General features: G+C 24.3%; 2 protein-coding genes across 3 annotated transcripts; both read left to right on the plus strand.

Moving 5' to 3' along the window:
* Nucleotides 1–272: 272 nt before the first annotated feature.
* LOC132925482 (putative leucine-rich repeat-containing protein DDB_G0290503) lies at nt 273–2,910 on the plus strand. Its single transcript, XM_060989907.1, has 6 exons — nt 273–443; nt 858–924; nt 1,024–1,331; nt 1,392–1,601; nt 2,009–2,075; nt 2,175–2,910. Exons 1-6 carry the CDS (start codon nt 273–275, stop codon nt 2,585–2,587), a joined length of 1,236 nt encoding a protein of 411 aa, XP_060845890.1. The 3' UTR covers nt 2,588–2,910.
* A 13,587-nt stretch (nt 2,911–16,497) lies between these two features.
* LOC132916963 (uncharacterized) lies at nt 16,498–18,004 on the plus strand. Of its 2 annotated transcripts, none has more exons than XM_060977441.1 (7): nt 16,498–16,801; nt 16,885–17,058; nt 17,122–17,238; nt 17,334–17,410; nt 17,506–17,683; nt 17,751–17,852; nt 17,912–18,004. In XM_060977441.1, exons 2-6 carry the CDS (start codon nt 16,930–16,932, stop codon nt 17,796–17,798), a joined length of 549 nt encoding a protein of 182 aa, XP_060833424.1. In that variant the 5' UTR covers nt 16,498–16,801; nt 16,885–16,929; the 3' UTR covers nt 17,799–17,852; nt 17,912–18,004. The 2 variants fall into 2 exon arrangements, with proteins under 2 accessions (XP_060833424.1, XP_060833423.1); XM_060977440.1 differs by having other exon boundaries at nt 16,914–17,058.
* The last annotated feature ends 2,901 nt before the right edge of the window (nt 18,005–20,905 follow it).

Below are 20,905 nucleotides of genomic sequence, written 5' to 3' on the forward strand. Positions count from 1 at the left end.
ATAATGATTCTAATTTTAATTTTTGTGAAGTTGATAATGAAGAGGTTAATAACGAAATTAATGAAATTAATAAAATTGATTTAAAGGATTATGAATCAATGATATTCACAGATCTTAAAAAAAATTGGCCTACAATCTTAAAAAAAATGAGTGATCCTTTGACAGGAAGTAAGGTAATATAGTTTTTACATTTAAAAAATATTTAGTTAATACTATATTAATTGATTTTGTAGGTATTTGAAAGTATTTTATTAAACAAATTATTATTTCGGATGGTTCATGGAAATGCTAAAACTAAAAAAAAAATATATCAATCTAGAATATCAATCAATCATTGGAAAACAAAGTTTAAATGTTTGTCACATCAAATAAGGACATTAGTAAATAGTACAAAAAGTGATAAAAATACAAAACTTTTAAATATTCAAGATAAAAATGTAAAGGTAAATTTGAATATTCTTTATTTTAATATTTAATAAACAAATAATTATATCTTAACCAGCATTATTATTATAGCTCTTCCGCCAGTATATTTTTTCTTTATTATTACATATTATTTTATTTGTTTTATATGATTCTGCTCTGATCTTATTCTTATTATTGTAATTTTTTATGATGAGAACCATTTACGATTTACCATATTTTTTTTGTAAAATTGATATTGTAGTTCTAAATTTTTCACATACTTGATCTTACTCTTTTTTTTTTACTAAGCCAATTTATATTTTAGTTAATAATCATTTTTATTTTATTTTATTATAATAATTTAGTGTACTATTTAAAGTTTATAAACTTTTACTAGCTAATTATTCTTTTCAAATTAAATTTATACTTAAAATGTTTTAACTGTGTTTTAGGATACAACATTATGTTCAAATATTGGAGTTGACAAGCAAGCAAATGATATTGATATAAAGAAAAAAGGTTAATACTTAATCAAACTATCTTGCACAAACAATAACTCAAAGTTACATAGGGTTAAAAAAAAACTAAAAATAAATTAATCTTAATTTTTTGTTTCAGTTTCCACAGAATTAAAAAGTGATATTACACCAGACAATTTGAAAACTTACAATTACAAGCCACATACAATTGAAAGATGTATGAATAAGAGTATTGATTATGAGGATGATATAATTATTATTAGTGACAACGAAGATAATGATTCTAATTTTAATTTTTGTGAAGTTGATAATGAAGAGGTTAATAACGAAATTAATGAAATTAATAAAATTGATTTAAAGGATTATGAATCAATGATATTCACAGATCTTAAAAAAAATTGGCCTACAATTTTAAAAAAAATGAGTGATCCTTTGACAGGAAATAAGGTAATATAGTTTTTACATTTAAAAAATATTTAGTTAATACTATATTAATTGATTTTGTAGGTATTTGAAAGTATTTTATTAAACAAATTATTATTTCGGATGGTTCATGGAAATGCTAAAACTAAAAAAAAAATATATCAATCTAGAATATCTATCAATCATTGGAAAACAAAGTTTAAATGTTTGTCACATCAAATAAGGACATTAGTAAATAGTACAAAAAGTGATAAAAATACAAAACTTTTAAATATTCAAGATAAAAATGTAAAGGTAAATTTGAATATTCTTTATTTTAATATTTAATAAACAAATAATTATATCTTAACCAGCATTATTATTATAGCTCTTCCGCCAGTATATTTTTTCTTTATTATTACATATTATTTTATTTGTTTTATATGATTCTGCTCTGATCTTATTCTTATTATTGTAATTTTTTATGATGAGAACCATTTACCATATTTTTTTTGTAAAATTGATGTTGTAGTTCTAAATTTTTCACATACTTGATCTTACTCTTTTTTTTTTACTAAGCCAATTTATATTTTAGTTAATAATCATTTTTATTTTATTTTATTATAATAATTTAGTGTACTATTTAAAGTTTATAAACTTTTACTAGCTAATTATTCTTTTCAATTTAATGTTATACTTAAAATGTTTTAACTGTGTTTTAGGATACAACATTATGTTCAAATATTGGAGTTGACAAGCAAGCAAATGATATTGATATAAAGAAAAAAGGTTAATACTTAATCAAACTATCTTGCACAAACAATAACTCAAAGTTACATAGGGTTAAAAAAAAACTAAAAATAAATTAATCTTAATTTTTTGTTTCAGTTTCCACAGAATTAAAAAGTGATATTACACCAGACAATTTGAAAACTTCAAAATTATGCCAACAATCTTTAAAGAGTAAAAACAAATACCTATCTGAATCTGATTCCGATATTATGACAAGTAAATCTGAAGAAATAAAAACGAATAAATCTTCTACACCAGTGAAGGCCGATTTGATTAAAGATATTCCAACCGATTTAACTATTACTGAACAAAATAATTTAACTCAATCTTACTCTGATATTAAGATTAATCAATCTAAAGATAATGAATCAAATGAACTTTTTACTCCAGTGTCTGATGTTACAACAGCTTTAGAATTAAGCCCGAAATCGTTAAAAAGAAAAATATGTTATTTGATTCAAAATAACACGAGTATTGAGATAACTAAACCTAAATTTGTAAATAAATAATAATAATAATAATATGTTTTTTCCTATAGGTAGGCATACATTTCTTTCTTTATGGTATACCCCGGTATCCGGTATCTTTTTGAACTTTTTTTTGTTTTTACATAATTAAGAATTATAAAAAATATATCAAGGCTGACTTTAAAATTCAGCATATACTATTATAAAATAATTAATAATTAAAATATTATATACTACCTTCATAGTTCGTTTCATTTCGGTTTATATTTATATTGGTGTCAACATTTCCAATCTCAAAACCAATACTAGAATTAGACGGTGATAATATTGGTTTCTTCAACGGTTCAGCATATGATATGTCCTTATCTAAATCATCTAATAATTAAAAATAATTATTAGTTAAATTAATAAATAATTATATATTTATTATAATAAACTATACACACCAAATTCTGAAGAGCTTGAACTGGATTGAGAGTGATATTGTGGAACAACAATTTGATTTTTCACTTTTTTCATTTTTTTTTCATGATTTTTGTAAGAGGCTGGTTCTTGCTCTTTATTTTTTTGTTTTTTCTCTATACTTTTTTCGCATTCAGACAAATCTGATGTTAAGACAGCAGTTTTAGCTATTTCTGTGCATCCAAATATGATCCTAAATAATATAAACAGTGAAGGCAAATAAAATTTTTTTTTGTTTATAATTAATATTTTTAGATATTTTCTATTTATTTATTTATTTATTTATTTAATTCACCTATATTATCAAATAAATTAAAGTCGATTGAATTGTAGGGAGTTCTTTTTGCTATTAATCTTGACACACTAGCTGCCATATGTGATGGTTTTGGCCAAGCACGCTTCTTGGTTGATGCGCGAAACCAAAATGATGGTACAGCAGAAACTATGTTTCCTTCAGTAAAAACCACAATGGAATAAGACATTTTAAATGTTATTCTGGATATAACACACAAATAATTCCAGAAATAAATCTATAACATTAATTTATATTTTATTTATACAAACAGACAAATATTATTATTTAACTTATATTATATACAAAACAATAAAATAATTATAAATGTAGAAAAATTAACAAATAAAAATATTAAATTTAAAACAAGTTTGAAAGTACTTATAATAATAAATAAACAATTAAGAAATTTTCAATAAATATTTTATGTAACATTATGTAAAACTGGCAAGCAATATTATTATTATCTTCTTTATATGAGCAAAAGACAATGTACTTTTTAATGATATCATCTATATTGTAAAGTATATAATCATCAGAGTTCCTTTACAACATAAGTACCAAATTTATTTGATTCAATTGGTTTTTGATAAAGTGGTTCTTTTTTAGTGAATTTTCTCTCAACTACTGTAATTTGTTCAGTATTTAAATTTTTTACAATATTCTCTACTTTAACAATTTAATTATTTATTGTACCAAAAAAACAATCAGATACAGTGTCAATTTTTATAGTTATTAATTTAAGACTTAAAACCAATGTTTTGTATTGAGACCCTTGAAGTGTTGTTGGTAAAGGACCATTATAATATTGACGGTTTAATATTATGTCCTGACTGTTCTCTTTAGTAGGAATGTTTAAAAAAGTATTAATTTCAATTTCCTTGTAACGCTTCACAATTTGTTCCAGCGGCTTCTCGTGTTTTCTTAACATAGACTTAAAAATTTTCATATAATTTTCAAATGGGAAACAACTAACATTATCTAATGGCCCAAATAACTTATAATCCTCACATAAATGCAATAGCTCGTATATATTATGGGAAATTAAATGTTTGCCATAAATGTCTTGAAAATATTTAACAAAAAAATTTAATAAAAGTTGTGCAAATTCTATAGGACTAATTAATATAACCATAGCAATATGCAGACACATAAAATTTGTATAACATTTTTTAGATAAAATATTTATCAAGATTATAGGACCTGCATAAATTAAAAGTTGGTGAAATTCTGTTGCTTTCCAACGACAAGCTTTTTCTATATCTCTTGGTTTCCTCAGAGGCGGAACTAGGGAGGTAAAGCCGGGGATTGATCCACGGTCGTAATTTTTTTGTTGGCCTTTATTTAATTTTTGATGTTAGAAGTTAAAAAAACTATTTTTATTTCACATAATTTGTTTAAGATTTGGTGATATATATTATATTAACGTACAGAGAGACTAATAATAAAAATTAAAACAAACGTAAATATGTTATAAATAAGAAATATAAATATAATAAAAAAATATATTTTATAATTGATTATAGTACAAAATTAATCTCATTTATATTACTTAATAGTTATGTCGTTGTCATGCAAAATAAATTATTATTTTATTTTGTCATGGTCATTGTATTACGTTGTCTGGTTGTCATCTTTTTGTAATAAAATTCGGGATTCACCATTTTGGTTATCGATCTGGACATTATTCTAGTGAACGGTAAGATTATGATTAGATCCGTTTAAGTATACATAGTATACTGGTATAAGTATATACTAATACTATAATAATTAAGATACTAAGTAAAACTAGGCATGTATTGATGCTCAGTGGCGTCAATACCGGGTAGGTAAGATGAGCAACCGCCACGGGCCCACAACTGACGAAAGGCCCTAGTCTAAACAATATAATACTCTATTTTATATTAAATTCCAAATCCAAATTTCACAATAGAATAAAAAATATAAAAATGATATTATTTTGATATACATTTTTTTTAAGTGTGTAAACTGTACAACTATCATGCATTTTTAAATATCAGATTTCTATTTTAACATTTTTTTTTTTCAATAAAAAGGTTATTTTATATTTAATTAAATAAGTTTGTTATTATTATACCAATTTTAATAGTTAGCAAATAGTTGTATAAAAAACAATTGTAGGGAAGGATATTTCAGTCTTGGTCTATGTTTGGGCGTAATTTTAATATTTTCCCCGGGCGTAAAAAATCTAAGTTCCGCCTCTGGGTTTCCTACAAAACTCAATTGATAATTTTTACTAAACGTAGATTAGCAGAAATCTGTTTTATATTAGAATTAGGAAGACAAACAGATAAAGGTCCGTTCATCCATAAGAATATAAGCTTACACATAACTCCTAAGCATGTTAAATACATGTAATCTAAAGAAAATCGTTCAACTATATTGAAATTTGGTAAATCTAGAAGAATTGTGTTTACATTAGATACATGATAATCATCATGTGATTTAGCAACAAAACTAGCATGTGTTCTTTTAGGTGACATTACATTTTTATATGGGAATGAAGTTCGATTGCACAAATATTCCCCTTCTTGCGTACACCTTGAACATAAAGATAAGCCTGTGTGCCCTTTGGTTTTGGTTAAGAATGATTTTATTGGGGCAATGGGGCATCACAAAAAATAAAAATATTATTACAGGAATTTTTTGATAATTTATTTTAAGTCCATTATATAGTAGTGCTTTAGTTACATTAACAAAATCATAAAGGAATTCATTACTATCTATTGGTTTACTTTTACCCCAAAATAAACCAACAGAGAATACATGTTTTTTTCAAAACTATTCTTAGGTTTCACATATGCTAAAATTGGCCAAAGTTGGCTATTGCTACATCGTGCTATTGGAAGCCTATCAATGCCAATTACCAATTCAACTATGTTTGGAATATTATTAATAGAGGAATAATACTTTAATAACGACTCGGTTAATCCAAAATAAAAGTATTTCCCATTTGGGTTAACAAGATGAATTTTATCAATGGTAACTTTATTAGGAGTTTGTAAAAGGGTTCTTGAATCTTTAGGAAGCATTTTAAAACCGTCATACTTTCTTAAGATAATTAATAAAGTACTTAAATGGCATTGAGGTATTTTACAATTAACAGCCCAATTTATTATCTCAATTTTAAAAGTTTCAATATCATTTATTGAGTTTGAACAATTATTTTCTATAGTTTTATTTGTTTGGACAGGTAAAAACTGTGATTCATTTATTGTTAAATTATTATTTATGTTAAAATTAATTTGAGGAGACAAATTATTATTATAAATTGTATCATTAACACAACTTATAATTGGTACAGGAACAGGAGTTTTATTTGAAGAAATTAGTAAATTATTAAAATTATCTGGTTGATATGAATTTATTATCATAAATTGAATATCTTGATCCTGAAGTTGAATTATTCTTCGACGAGTACGTGAAGAAGCATTCAAATTATTTCTTCTATACCCTTTGTTGATTTTAGGCATAATTACAGCGATTAATTATTAAATACCTTCACTATTAACCAAATTATAAAATTATAATATTTAGGTACCTAATACCCTGGTAATATAGGTTATTATTTATTTTATATTATTTTTTAAATATTGCTATGAAAAATGTTAATACTACTTTTCTAGTACATTTTTACTTCCTAACCTAACTATACATACAGAGTATTTATTTTTTAAACTGACTTAGGAAATAAAAAATGTTTGTAAAAATAAAATTGTAAAAATCTTTCCACTTTTAATATATTAAGGTTAAGTATTTACAAGTTACAACCATTGATTATATGAACCAGTTTATAAATCAATGATACAACTTGCATATGTTTAAATAATTTGTCAATAGTGCATTTTAAAATATCACCTATAAAAGTTATATTATTAGTTATTAGTTATTACCTTTAGTGTATTTAGTTACATCATAAATAATATTAAAAATAAAAAAATGTTTACTGTTTGACAGATAAATGCAATACCTAGGTAGGTGAATCACTTATTAATGGTATCTATAAGACGATATTATATAAATTATAAAATGTAATTTATTAAATTACTTAATCACTTACTTTTAGATAGGTATACTTTCTTCATTCTACTTCAATGCAATTGTTGTCTCGTTGCTTCTGTAGTTCTGTAGTACTGAATAAATTCATGAATACGAATAAATTTATAATTGATTATATCATTTTAAATTATGAATCACAAGAATTTAAAAATTATTTGATATTAATCAAATGACAAATTTCAATATTTAACAAAAAATAACCACTATATACGCATGTGGATAAACAATAATCGATACTAACGACGCGGACAACGGTGAACGGACGAATGATAATAATTTAATATTAATATAGCTTAATATTTTAATAATAGATTTAAGATAATAATTATATGTCTGGTGGGTATTTCGACGCGACGTCTTTGGCCGGGTGATATCTCGCACTCGCAACAATAACAACAATAAAAAAAATCCGTATTTTCGTATATCTTGTAACTAAAAATGTATTTAAATGTAAACATTTATTTTGTTATACTTCGTACATTAAACATACACACGAAAGATAATCTTCGATTAAAAAAAGAAATGTGTAGATAAACAAATCATATTTTTTGTGCTAACTATTTATTAAAATATTTATTTTTATTTTATTAATAAAATAAGACATTCCTAGCCGTTGCAAGCTATCTATATCTATGGATAATAAGACAATATTAGTTTGTAGCTATTTTAAAAGGATAATTATAATATTAAAATATTAATTATACGTTATAATATGGTAGTTGGTTATAAACTATAATAATATTATAGGTGTAATACTAAATAGAACTTGATATGAAGTTAATTGTATTTATTAAAGTAAATAATTATTTTCTATAAAGATTAGGTAGGTAGTTAATCTAATTTGTAGCCACATCATGCCAATGAGTTAAAGGTATCTAAAATGTATAATGGCTATTACTATTATAAGTATTATTCTCTGAAATTAAATAATATATTATATCAAAAGGTACTAGTTCTATACGCTATATATACGTACCTATACGTACATATACCTATACGTACGATAATCAGATGTACTATAAATCAATAAAATAAGTATATAATAAATTAATAAAAAAGTGCTAATTTTAAATTATGTAATGATTACAAATAAAATAATGTTTAAACATTTTGTAATGCATCATTATTTCATCAAGAAATATTAAAGATTGAAAGTAATAAAATATGTGCAACTGAAGCTTCTTTAGAATATTTTAAATATTTAAACTACTTACTAAACCTTATAAATTATAATGCATAGAAATTAAGAATCATTTTTAACCGGCAAAGTTATATAATATATTTATCAAAACTTCAGATTATAACTCATAAGTACAAATAGTATGTGAATTACCTTATTATGATTAATTTTTATTGAAAGCTATAAGAATTAAGAAATTATTTTCTAGTTATGTATTGATTATTTAAACAAGTGGTCCACAAATATGAATGATTTAAAGTTAATTTCATGGATTTTCTTGAGTGATCAAATTACATTGAACCAAATAACAACTTCATTTGAAACATTTAAAACTTTTCTTAGGATGATAAAATTATAAATAAAGATTAACTAATTAATGAAATTGGTCAGTGAAAGTTGTAATTTAACAATAGAAAAAATATTTGATTAGAATAAAAATAATAAAATGACCGAAAATCGATACCTAGAATTTTTTTGTTTCGCGAAGGGAAAACTTATTCCATAGTTACTAACTTAAAAAATTGTGCGAATTTGTTCCTTCCTAACTAGAAACAAGCGCACAAATAAATTGAAAGACTCTTTTCACAAATCAACAAGTATTGAAATTATGAAGTAATACAACTAGAAATTTCTTCATTGAAATATTACATGCGACATGCATTATTGTGATTCGAAAGTATTGTGACTATTAAATTACTGAAATCTATGCATATAATATTAAAAAGGCTATAGATAAAAAAATTATTTTAAAATGATTAGTCAGATTAGAGTGTTGCACCAATATAAATCATATTATTTTTGCTGTACAAAATTTTATAAAATAAAAAGTTCATTAATTATGTATATTATATGTTAAACATAAACATAAAGAAAACCTAAATATACCCATGGCTCATATTATGTATAATAATAATAATGATTATATTTTCTACGTTATAATAATATATACCTACTCACGCAAAATTATTATTAATTTAATTAGAAGTCTATTAAAATCGGTACTTATCTTTGTAAGTATAATATAACCGTGATTTTATTAGAATAATTAACTAATTAGTTAATTTTATTAATACGTATTATTATATAGTTAAATTATCCAACACAAATTTGAAATTGAATGTTTGATTTCCAATCACTATAGAAATACGAACGCAATATTGCTTTAACAACATTAAATAATTATTGTATGTTCAATATTATAATATTATTGAATAGCTGTTAGAAATTCAATGTTTAATTTCCAATCAGTAGAAATATACATACAATATCGATATAACAACATTGAATTGTTATTGTATTTCCAACATTATGATAGTATTAAATAGTCATTAAAAATATAATATTTAAATTCCAATGAAAATAAATGTCTATGAAATATTGTTTAAAGAACATTGGACTTATATTACATATTAAACAATGTATAAATATTGAATCCATCATTTTAATTCAACATTAAATAATCAATATGAAGACAATATTACGGGAATATATACATTTTCAATTTGAAAATAAAATAATGATACCTACAATGTTTATTTAATCTTAAATTGACAATATTAATTTATCTATGGACAACCAATATCCATTTAATATTGGCATTGCAGAATTGCAATACATAGCATGGAAACACAATATTATTATAGGTATAGATGTGAATTATTATGTAGGTATATTATACTAATATAATATAATATAATATGTTTTAGCATTTAATTCACTAACATATATACTGGAGTGACACACGATTCCGTACGATATATTTTTTGCCTACCCATTTTCGCACATTTTCCTATTACAAAAGATTTTTTTTTTTTTACTTGACCAGACTATAACACGATTCTATAGAAAAAAGCTGTAACGTTGCCAGTTATGAAAAAAAAAATTTATAAACATGTATAATTATAATATTAATATTTGTAAAATTGTATTGTACTATTGTAATAAAAATAAACGAATTAGTTAATACATCTCATAAAATAAATAATTAAAAATAAAGTATATACAAAATGTGATACGAAGTTGATTTCAATATTTTTCAATTTATATAATATGATAAAGGTCAAAAGGTAAATAATAATAATAATATATTAGAAATGATTATTTGTTTTCTAACGCTAAAATAAAATAAGATACAATCGGCAACGTCTCAAATCCATTTTGTATTGAATCGTGAATCACCGATATAGCTGGTAGGGTCCGAGAAGCAAATACACAGTATGTGGCAATATTCAACGCCAACACTGCCGTGCTCGTAAATAGTGTTTCTACTATCGTCACAAAATTCGGCAGGTGGTCCGGTGGTGTAACAGTCGTAGCTATACGGGGGACATGCGGGCGTCAGTACATTATGTTTAGTTAAAAAAATAAAACGTAATAAACATGTTTTCGGCCGTAGCAGCTGTGCCAGTGTGTTATACACTACTCCTTGCGATCGTTTATTTATGTTCAGCCTTTATAAAACAGTTTTATACTCTAATATAGCTAATATAACTTTATTAACAGTATTCTTAGAGAACATTGTTACTAAAGATCCTCTTCCTTCAGAACTATTAAAAATATTTTCTTTGCGCTTTTTGCTACTTTCAATTGCAACTGTCAATTAATAATCGTTTAAAATTGTATCTCGCTTGGCTGTAAACTTTAAGAGTTCTAAAAAGTTTCCTCTATTATATAGGTAGTTAATATTTTCACAGTTAATATTATATAAAGATTCAGATGAACCTGAACCTCTCTTCGCAGAAACAAAATATTTTCAATTGTTTTTAATTTTGATATCTATGTTAATACTTTAATATTTTTTACAATGTGTCTATGTGTAGTTTTCAATAATAAACGGCCGCCGCCGCTTAAAACGTCCAGTGTAATAATACATTATTAATAATTAATATTAATTATAAATAATATCTTTGCTAGTGGCCCAAAACGTATAAGCTGGCATCGGCCCACTGTGCTATAGAAAAAAATAATAATAAATATGTATAATTATAATATTAATATTTGTAAAATTGTATTGTACTATTATAATAAAAATAAACGAATTAGTTAATACATCTCATAAAATAAATAATTAAAAATAAAGTATATACAAAATGTGATAAGCAGTTGATTTCAATTTTTTTCAATTTATATATGATAAAGGTCAAAAGGTAAATAATAATAATAATATATTAGAAATGATAGTTTTCTAACGCTAAAATAAAATAAGATAAATGTAACAAAAACTAGTAAAAATTAGTGAAAATTGAATAACTGAATTAAATTAAATTCCATTACAATCTGTTTCCTTGATATATAGGACCTTGGACCTACTTCTAATAAAAATACTGTAAATAATTCAGATAGAAATGCTTGAATATGGAGTAAAACCATTCGATGTCTAAAATGGTTTATAAAATACAATAGGCAACACCATATAGCATCCTTTTAAAATATAACCGGCAACGTCACAAATTCTTTTTAAAATACAATCGGCAACGTCTCAAATCCATTTTGTGTTGAATCGTGAATCACCGATATAGCTGATAGGGTCCGAGAAGCAAGTAATTGTATGGGGAAAGATACATTATTTAACGCCATCACTGCCGTATGCTCGTGAAGTGTGTTCCTACTATTGTCACAGAATTCGGCAGGAATGTGTGCGTGGGTGGTCCGGTGGTGTGACAGTCGTAGCTATACAAGGGACGTGCGGGACGGGCGGGCGTCGCACACGGACCTCAATACAGTATCACATTATGTCTGGTTTAAAACGAAATAAACGTGTTTTCGGCCATAGCAGCTGTGTTATACGCTATTCCTTGCGATCGTTTTATGTTTATCCTTTAAAGGACCATCACACTCATTACATATTTCTTTGGCTTAAATTGTAGTTTATATTATGATGAAAAAAAAATGATCCACTAACAATCGTATGTGACGATCCGTTCGTTAATTACGATAATTTTTAATATTATGCGTGACGTTACGGATTTGTTCGCCGTGGCTGCAGTAATGCAGTCCTATATATAATAGTCTAATAATACTAATAATACTACACAGTACACAGCAATACTTATCCGATTTTACTTTACGTAACTGCTAATGAGTTTATTTTTAAAATTATAACCTAATTAAATATTTTTAAAAGTACTACATAATTTTTCTATTCGTATAATTATATTACATATTTTGGTTTAATATTAATAAAATCATAACAATTATATAATACATTTTAATATCTACACTGTTGTCATATAAGAGATTTTATATAGATGTTTGTTTTTCATAAAAATATAGTCTTATCGTTGTATTAAATTTATAAATATCTTTATGATTATAATAACTCATTATGAGAAAATCTAAAAAAAAATGAATTTTCCTCAAACTATTTTTTTTAAACTATCGTCTTTGTAAGTGCAACTAAACACTGAACACAACATTTTTGTTTAAAATTAAATAAAATATAATAAAACACAACATTTTTTTGACAATGTAAGTGCAGTGTACTAAATTAGAGTTGTATTTTTATAATGAACTATAAAGGTTTATTATATTATAACTTATAATATACCACGACGGATAAACAAAACTATACCTATATCTATATATACCACGATTCAAGATTAAACCAAAATGTGATATAATTATACAATTTGAAAGATTAAATTTGTGTATAATTATATTTTTTGTTATAACTTATAATATTATTAATGTTAAACTTACCTATAGTATATATCTGTAATTATAATTTTACTATTAAAACTATACATGTTAATAATTATAATTAATAATAATATATATATTTGTATTCATTTTATTTTTATTTTTTTATACTAACTACTAACTAGTGATTATTACCTATTGATTGTAATATATATATGTATACATATTGAATTTGTTTTAAAAAAAATGTAAGTAAAGTATAGCTAAAACTATGCATAATACAGTTCACATATTATGTAGTTGATATTTTAAAGCAGTCTTGCGCCGATTGAATAAAATATAATAGATTTAGAATGTTTTATAATGGTGTGTGCATCAACGTATTATCAAGCATGTGATGAAATTTAATTTTATTTAATTAACAAAAAATAAAATAAATATTTTACACGCAACAAATTATAAAATTTCAAAAAAAAAAATCATCGAATATTATTCAAAATATAATAAAATAGGAAACAATGATATTATTATTACCATTAAATTAAATACCTAAAGAATTTTAATATTGTTAAGCAAAAAAAAATATTAATACAAATAACACAAATAAACTGAATATTTTGGCGAACATAATACCTTTTACTATAGTAATATTAAATTAAATTAAGGGTTGAAAAAAATCATTTTTTTTAAACAATACATGTCAACGGATTTATTCATTAAAAACATTATTTCTTTTTTTAAATTTATTACAATATGCTTTGTTTCAAGTGTAATAAAATTTAAGAGGATGTCAGCGTAGTATTTGTTATCTCTCTCTAACCCACGCGCAACATAGCAAATGTTACGTTCACAAAAATGATTATAACCATTATAAATTATAATAATTGAATTAATGATGTTTGAACAAATAATGAAATAACATCTTTAATCTTTTTATTATTACTAGTATTGTCTAAAAAGGAAAAAATTTACTACATTTTCAAAAATATATATTTTAAAATTTGTAAAATAAGAAGAAATATTTTATTTATTTATTATTACCTTTATTGTGTACTAATTACTGAATGAAAATAAATAAATAAAGGTATCCCAAATCATTGCATTAAAGTTGAGTTAAACAAATTCATCTGTTCATTACTAAACACAATTACTTTAATTTGCATTTATGAAATGTAAGTAAAAAAAAACAAAGGTATTTAATATTAAAGTAATAAAGAAATTATCATTTTTTTACTTCATTATTAATATACAGTTGTTGAATCGTCTGTAATTAAACATTTTCTTACATAAGGTACATAAAAAATATTTGAAATTATTCTTAAAACATGTTTAACTATTCAAAAGTTTGTACATATTATCTATTTAAAGCATAAAATATAAAAACTTTTATACTATATAGCTAATAGCTATATTATTATATTATATGATACAAAAATATTTATATTTTATTTAAATAACCTCACTGATTGTTGAAAAAAACTTAGCCTACGTAAAAAAAAATATTTGCCTCACTCTGCCTCCCCTGGAAAAAAATTCTAGTGCTGTAATTGTATAATAATATACGGGCCTGTAACCTAATACTTTATATTATTTTATTTATAACAAAATTGCCATTTTACAATTAATGCATGCTTTTTGTTATGTCGACGGAATGCACTACGATATATTTTAAAAATATACAAAATGATATGCATTAGAACTTTTACGATTTCTCGGATTTAAGCTATTTAAAAATGTCTAGATTTAATTAAAGATATATCGATACGATTCTGACTAACATACATTGTTCTAATAATCTATGATTCTAAATTATCATTACAAGACTCATTGTTTTTTAAGTTAGTAGATATTGTGTTGATGATATCAAATACTCAGTAAAATATTAAATCTAAGTATAAATTTATTCTTTCATAAAAAAATGTAATTACGTGTCTTCTTTTAAAATGGTTAAAAACCAAAAATTAAAACAATATATGAACTTGTAAATTATGTACCTAGTACCTACTAGTTTTATTATTTATTTTACACAATGTAATATATACACTATAATATATCTACCATACACAAGTAACAAGTATATTTTATAACCTTTTTAGTTTTTTTTTTTAAATTGACGCATTTGTTCAAATTGATTGGGTGGCTGGTGGCTCCTTGACAAAAAGTACAACTTATGGGTTGCTTAAATTTTTTTCTTATACCTCTGACCTTAAATAGAAGAATATGATCACTAATGTCTTGATTCCAGAATCAACAAAACCTTAAATGATATCCACTGACGAATTACAACAACACATATCAAATGAAATTGAGCAATACCTGTTATGTCTGATTTTTTTTACATAGTTTCAAGTTGTTAAAAAACAACGTTTTTATTAAAAAATTGTATCGTATTTTTTAAAGTTTTTTACTTTCTTGAATGACAACATAAGAGTTTTAATTTCATATTCCAAACAGACATTTTGCGGGATAACCCCGTACCACTCATGTATTAATATACTCAAAAAAATATTCTGCTTTGAAATATGAAATTAAAACTCAATGTTGTCATTCAAAAAAGTAAAAAACTTAAAAAATATGAGGATAAAAAATATTTGAAAATATAATTTTTTAATAAAAACGTTTTTTCTAGCAACTTGAAACTATAAAAAAAATTGTTTTAAAAAACATGAATACTTTTAGAAATAACGAGTGTTTTATGATAAAAGAATCACCCTATATGCATATTTAAAAAGGATTGTGTTTATTTTGGAAATTTTTCCGCCGACACACAAATGTTCGTAACTGCTTAAGTATGGAGTTGCAAATTTCCAAAAGCGTGTTGCAAATAAGTTGCAAAATATTGGCATAGGTTTGGAGCGGATCGGGCAAAGTGGAGCAACTTCACGGATGTTATTGAGTGTTTATTAATACTACAATTAATAAGTATTTGATACACTCTGTAAGCACCTGGTAGAATAGTATCTAAGCCGTATAGGCAACCACTACGATTCCGGGAGAATACGTATGTCGTGTGTGGTGTGTCTTATGGTAGACCTATTGTCATGGCATATCGGAATCACAATAAACGGTACGGTATTGCAAACCGATTTGATCTGGCGAATTTGTAGACAGAGTATTTGACGATACGGTTACATTTATTAGTTTATTACGTCCTATGGTTAAACTGCGCTTCAACGTAGAATACAGGCGATATAGGAAAACGGCTTCTCTATACGCCGATACTCGTCCATTCTCGCGCAATCCCATCACGTCTTAAACCGGCCATAACGCCGCTACCGTCGCCGCCGCCACTAACACGTGATTACGGCGTAGAGTGGGGAAAATGTGGGTACGAAACCGCGGAGCTCGTTCATGGAATGCGCCAAAAAGTAGCGTCCAAGTCTCAGACCTTAGCAGCGGTAGTACATAATTATTACTCAGTGTGGTACATACATGCAACCAATTTGGTGGCACTGTTTACTGTCAATGCGAGAAATTTTAACGCACTGCGCCGTCATTCAGGATTTTATAATTTCATTCTTCAGTTTTCTGTATTCACAGACACAATATCCGTCTACGTCCGTAGTATTGTTACTAATTTACCGTTGCAAGTGCCTACCTACAAGTAAGTCATAATATCAATAGAATAAAATAATCTTCATTCTTCATTAATTTACAACATACCTACGCAATCACGATTGTTTATAGGATAAGTAAAAATTATTTTTATTACTTAGCTAAACACTTTAAATAATGGCAAATGTCATTGAGACAAATAGTATGGAAAGCACAACGATTTCATACACCAATTTGGCGCTCCTGGCTATAGCACTAATGTATCCTGCCTTAGATAGATCAATAAAAGAACTCATTTTAAGTAAAGTAAGTATTTTCATTAATATAGTTTAATTAGCAAGTATGCTAAAATCTTTTTTCCTATTTCAGATCAAAATAATATTGCAAAAGGCCATGTCATCAAAATATTGGAGAATTATGATACCACTGATTAGTATTGCAATTTACTTTCAGATTTTCATCATTTGGAATGTACCCTTCACAAATGTACCCATAATTTATTATAATTTTGAAAAACTTACTTATATATGTATTAATTATATTTTTATGATGTGTATTTATTTTGATTGCTTTAAACATAGGTATTGTTTTTGGCTATACGCTTATTTAGAATATATCAAATTGCTTTTGGTGTGAAATTTTTCAGTCAATTTTTAAGGTAAAGAGTTATTACATTATATTTTACGAGCATAATTAATGAAGATTAAAATTATTTACATATAAAACATACTATTTATTATTTTCTTTATTTAGCATTAAATTGGGAGCCATATTATCGAACAATATACGTATCAACAATATATGTTTTACACAAATTTACAATATGAACCTTGGTGATAGATTTCTTACGCTTCAAGTACAATTTACAATACTTGATATTTCATGTTATATATTGTGTGCAGCATTTGGAGTATATTATATATGTACCGAGGTATTGATTATTTTTTAGTTGTACCTTAGTAATAATATAATTATATGACGTATCGTTTTAATTTTAGTATTGGAATTCAAACCATTTATTGAGATTACTAACTTTTCCGTTCTGACTGAAATTGAATGCCATATAACATTAAAAGGAGATTTCATTAAACTTTATTCAGGTAATTTTAAATAATGTTAAAAGTATTATAGTTTATTAACAAAATACAATATTTTACAGTTCTGAAGATCATTAAATGGTAATTGCACAATACACACGGCATGGAAATATTTATTAAATATTTAATGATAACCAATACTAATGTATACATTATTTTATCAATAATTATTAATCATGTTTTGAACCTTTTTGCAATTTTATGTTTGATATCGGAAAACAAAACTTTTTAATTTTTTTTTAAATTTCAAATAAATAATATAAGCTTATTATAATTAAAATGTTTATGTTTGTCATTTTATTTTTATTGTATAATATACAAGTATATATTGTATACAATCTTACATACATAATAAAGCATTCAAGTATTTATATAATATTAAGTTAGTATCTTTAATCCCTTCTTCCTACTTCACTTTCAGAAAATTTTTATACTCAATTTATAAAATAAAATTTGATTTTTGAGATTAGAATTAAATAAAAATAATATTTCAATGTCAATATGATATAATTTATATTAAGTAATACATAATGGCATTGATGAAAATTTATAAAATAAAAATATAAATTATTACCTTCAGAAATTACCAACTATTTTTTAACTGAAATTAAAACCAAATGAAGAAAAATGTCTTCCTTTGAAATTTATATAAAAACACTATCAAACACACAAAACATCAAACTGTAATTATACAATGATTAATGATTAATTATTTAAAAAATAGTTATAATCATATTCCTTACTATTTTATTCAAAAACTAAATTGTCATTAATTTTTAACCTACGAACTAATATCGACCGACTTTCGGATTTTTTAAAAATGGATTTATTGTGATATTCACACTTTTTTAACTCAATAATTTGCCATTACTTTTCACTCTGAGATTATGATTATAAACTATTAAATACTAATGTAATAAATAAATAGAAAGACAAAAACTAAAAATTAAACTCATTCAATTACAATAAAATTAAAATAATTATGTACCTATTGCATTTCTTTATTTTAGGGTTATATTTATTATTTATCTATATCCGAAATGGTAAGGTTAGTCTTCTAGTTTTTTTTTTTTTTTTTTTTTTTATTGAGCTTAAGCCCGGCAACTAAGGCCATCAGCTGTTGTAGGGGTTATGAATTGTGGAGGGGATGAAGTGGTACGGTAGATTGTGTTACGGTTGTCACGGTATGGTAGCAAACACGTGTATATGTGTGGCAAGGTTTTTAACTACTAAGAACCCGAATGGTCACCCATCCGGGTGCTAGTAGCTGTGGCCGTTACTTACTCCCAGTCGCATTCCACGACTGGTAGCAGCCAACGCGCCATGCCAAGCCACAGTCTTCTAGTTTGTAACTAAGGTTTACGCCAATTTCGATCTACTAGACTCTTATTACATTACATCATGAAAATCCATGTATTTAAAGTGATTGATATTGTGTAATCAATATAATTGTGGTGCGTACTGTGTGGTTCTGTATCATCTTAATACTCAATAAAAAAAAAAAAAAATTTTTGTATGAATTTATTTTAAATAGCTAGAAAATCAAAATAGGTTTACATCATAAACTTAATAGTAAAACTAATTTCTATACTAAATGATTTTAACCAAAATTGAGTTGTATGTTTATTAGACGATGAATTCTATATTTTATTAGTGTGATTGGATTTAAATTCTATTAGTTTAAATTCACACAGCTTAGCTAAATATAATAACTACTATAGTATTGGAGAATAAAAGTTATAAATTGCTTATCTGTTTGATGATAAATTTATTGAAAGTAATTTATGCACAAATTAAGTTACTTTTTAAGCAGTTCTTTAATTTGTTATAAGTCTATCATAATAATAAAATTTTAGAAAAATTTTCATACACTAATAAAACTAGTTTGATAGTAAATTAATTAAAGTAACGTAAAAGAATCAGGAATATTAATTAATAAAAAATAATAAAGTAAAAGCATTATTTCTTATATTATAAAAATTATAAATGTATAGATTATTATTTCTAACTATGTTTAATACAATTATTCAGAATATAAATGAATAATATAACTTAGGATAGTTTAATATTAATAAATTGTTAGTAATATTACAAACTATTTGATATTTAAACCAAATTTTATTTAGTTTGAAAAAAAATTGAAAATTACAAATATATAGATCAAACTAAATACTAAATGTCCAAATCGATTGTTTCATAAATCAAACCAATAAAACCATCATTAATAGTTAATACTGCATTTTATAAGGATCAATTTGTTTAGTATTCTTCGTTAAAATTTTACAGACATAATATATATTTTAAAGTTTAGATAATTTAAGTCCTGTTTAAGTTTGTTGAATTTAATTAATTATTGATTCATTCTCAAAAATTAGGGTAAGTACATATTACATACTATAGATTTTATAAACAGGAAGTACAGTTACATTCTAAATGTGTATAAATCGATTATACCAATATGCAATCCACATTCAAATATATAATGTCTATAATAGTATTACTGTATAAATTATTTATCACCTCTATGTATTAAACTTTTTATTTTATTATAATATCAATGTTTTTAATATATATAATTATGTAAGCATCGGCATATAAAGTATAAATTATAATTATGTAATAAAATAACAATATCAATAGAATTTTGTGAATATAAATAAAGGAATATTAAAGCGGTTGACTTCTTGCTTTACTTAGTAAAATATCTCAAACTAATTAAAATATAGTCATTTAAAATTACATATTTTGTAATTGATTTAATTAATAAGGTATATTTAATATAAAATAAAATGAGAATTAAATATTATACTATTTATATTGTTTTATTGATAAAACTGATTTTTTTTTTTTTTGTAGAATGAAATCATTAGTTGTTAAACATTTTTTTGTTAAATTTATTTATTTTCACTTACATTTTATTATAATAGTTAAATTAATTATTTTTATTGTTATTAAATCCAATATGGAACTACATATTGTAAAAATATTAAATTAAATATTATTACAACTAAACACTAAACAAATACAGTTCAATAGTGCATAAAATGTATAGCCCA

The sequence above is a fragment of the Rhopalosiphum padi genome, chromosome 1, assembly GCF_020882245.1.
Source record: "Rhopalosiphum padi isolate XX-2018 chromosome 1, ASM2088224v1, whole genome shotgun sequence".
Lineage (NCBI taxonomy): Eukaryota > Metazoa > Arthropoda > Insecta > Hemiptera > Aphididae > Rhopalosiphum > Rhopalosiphum padi.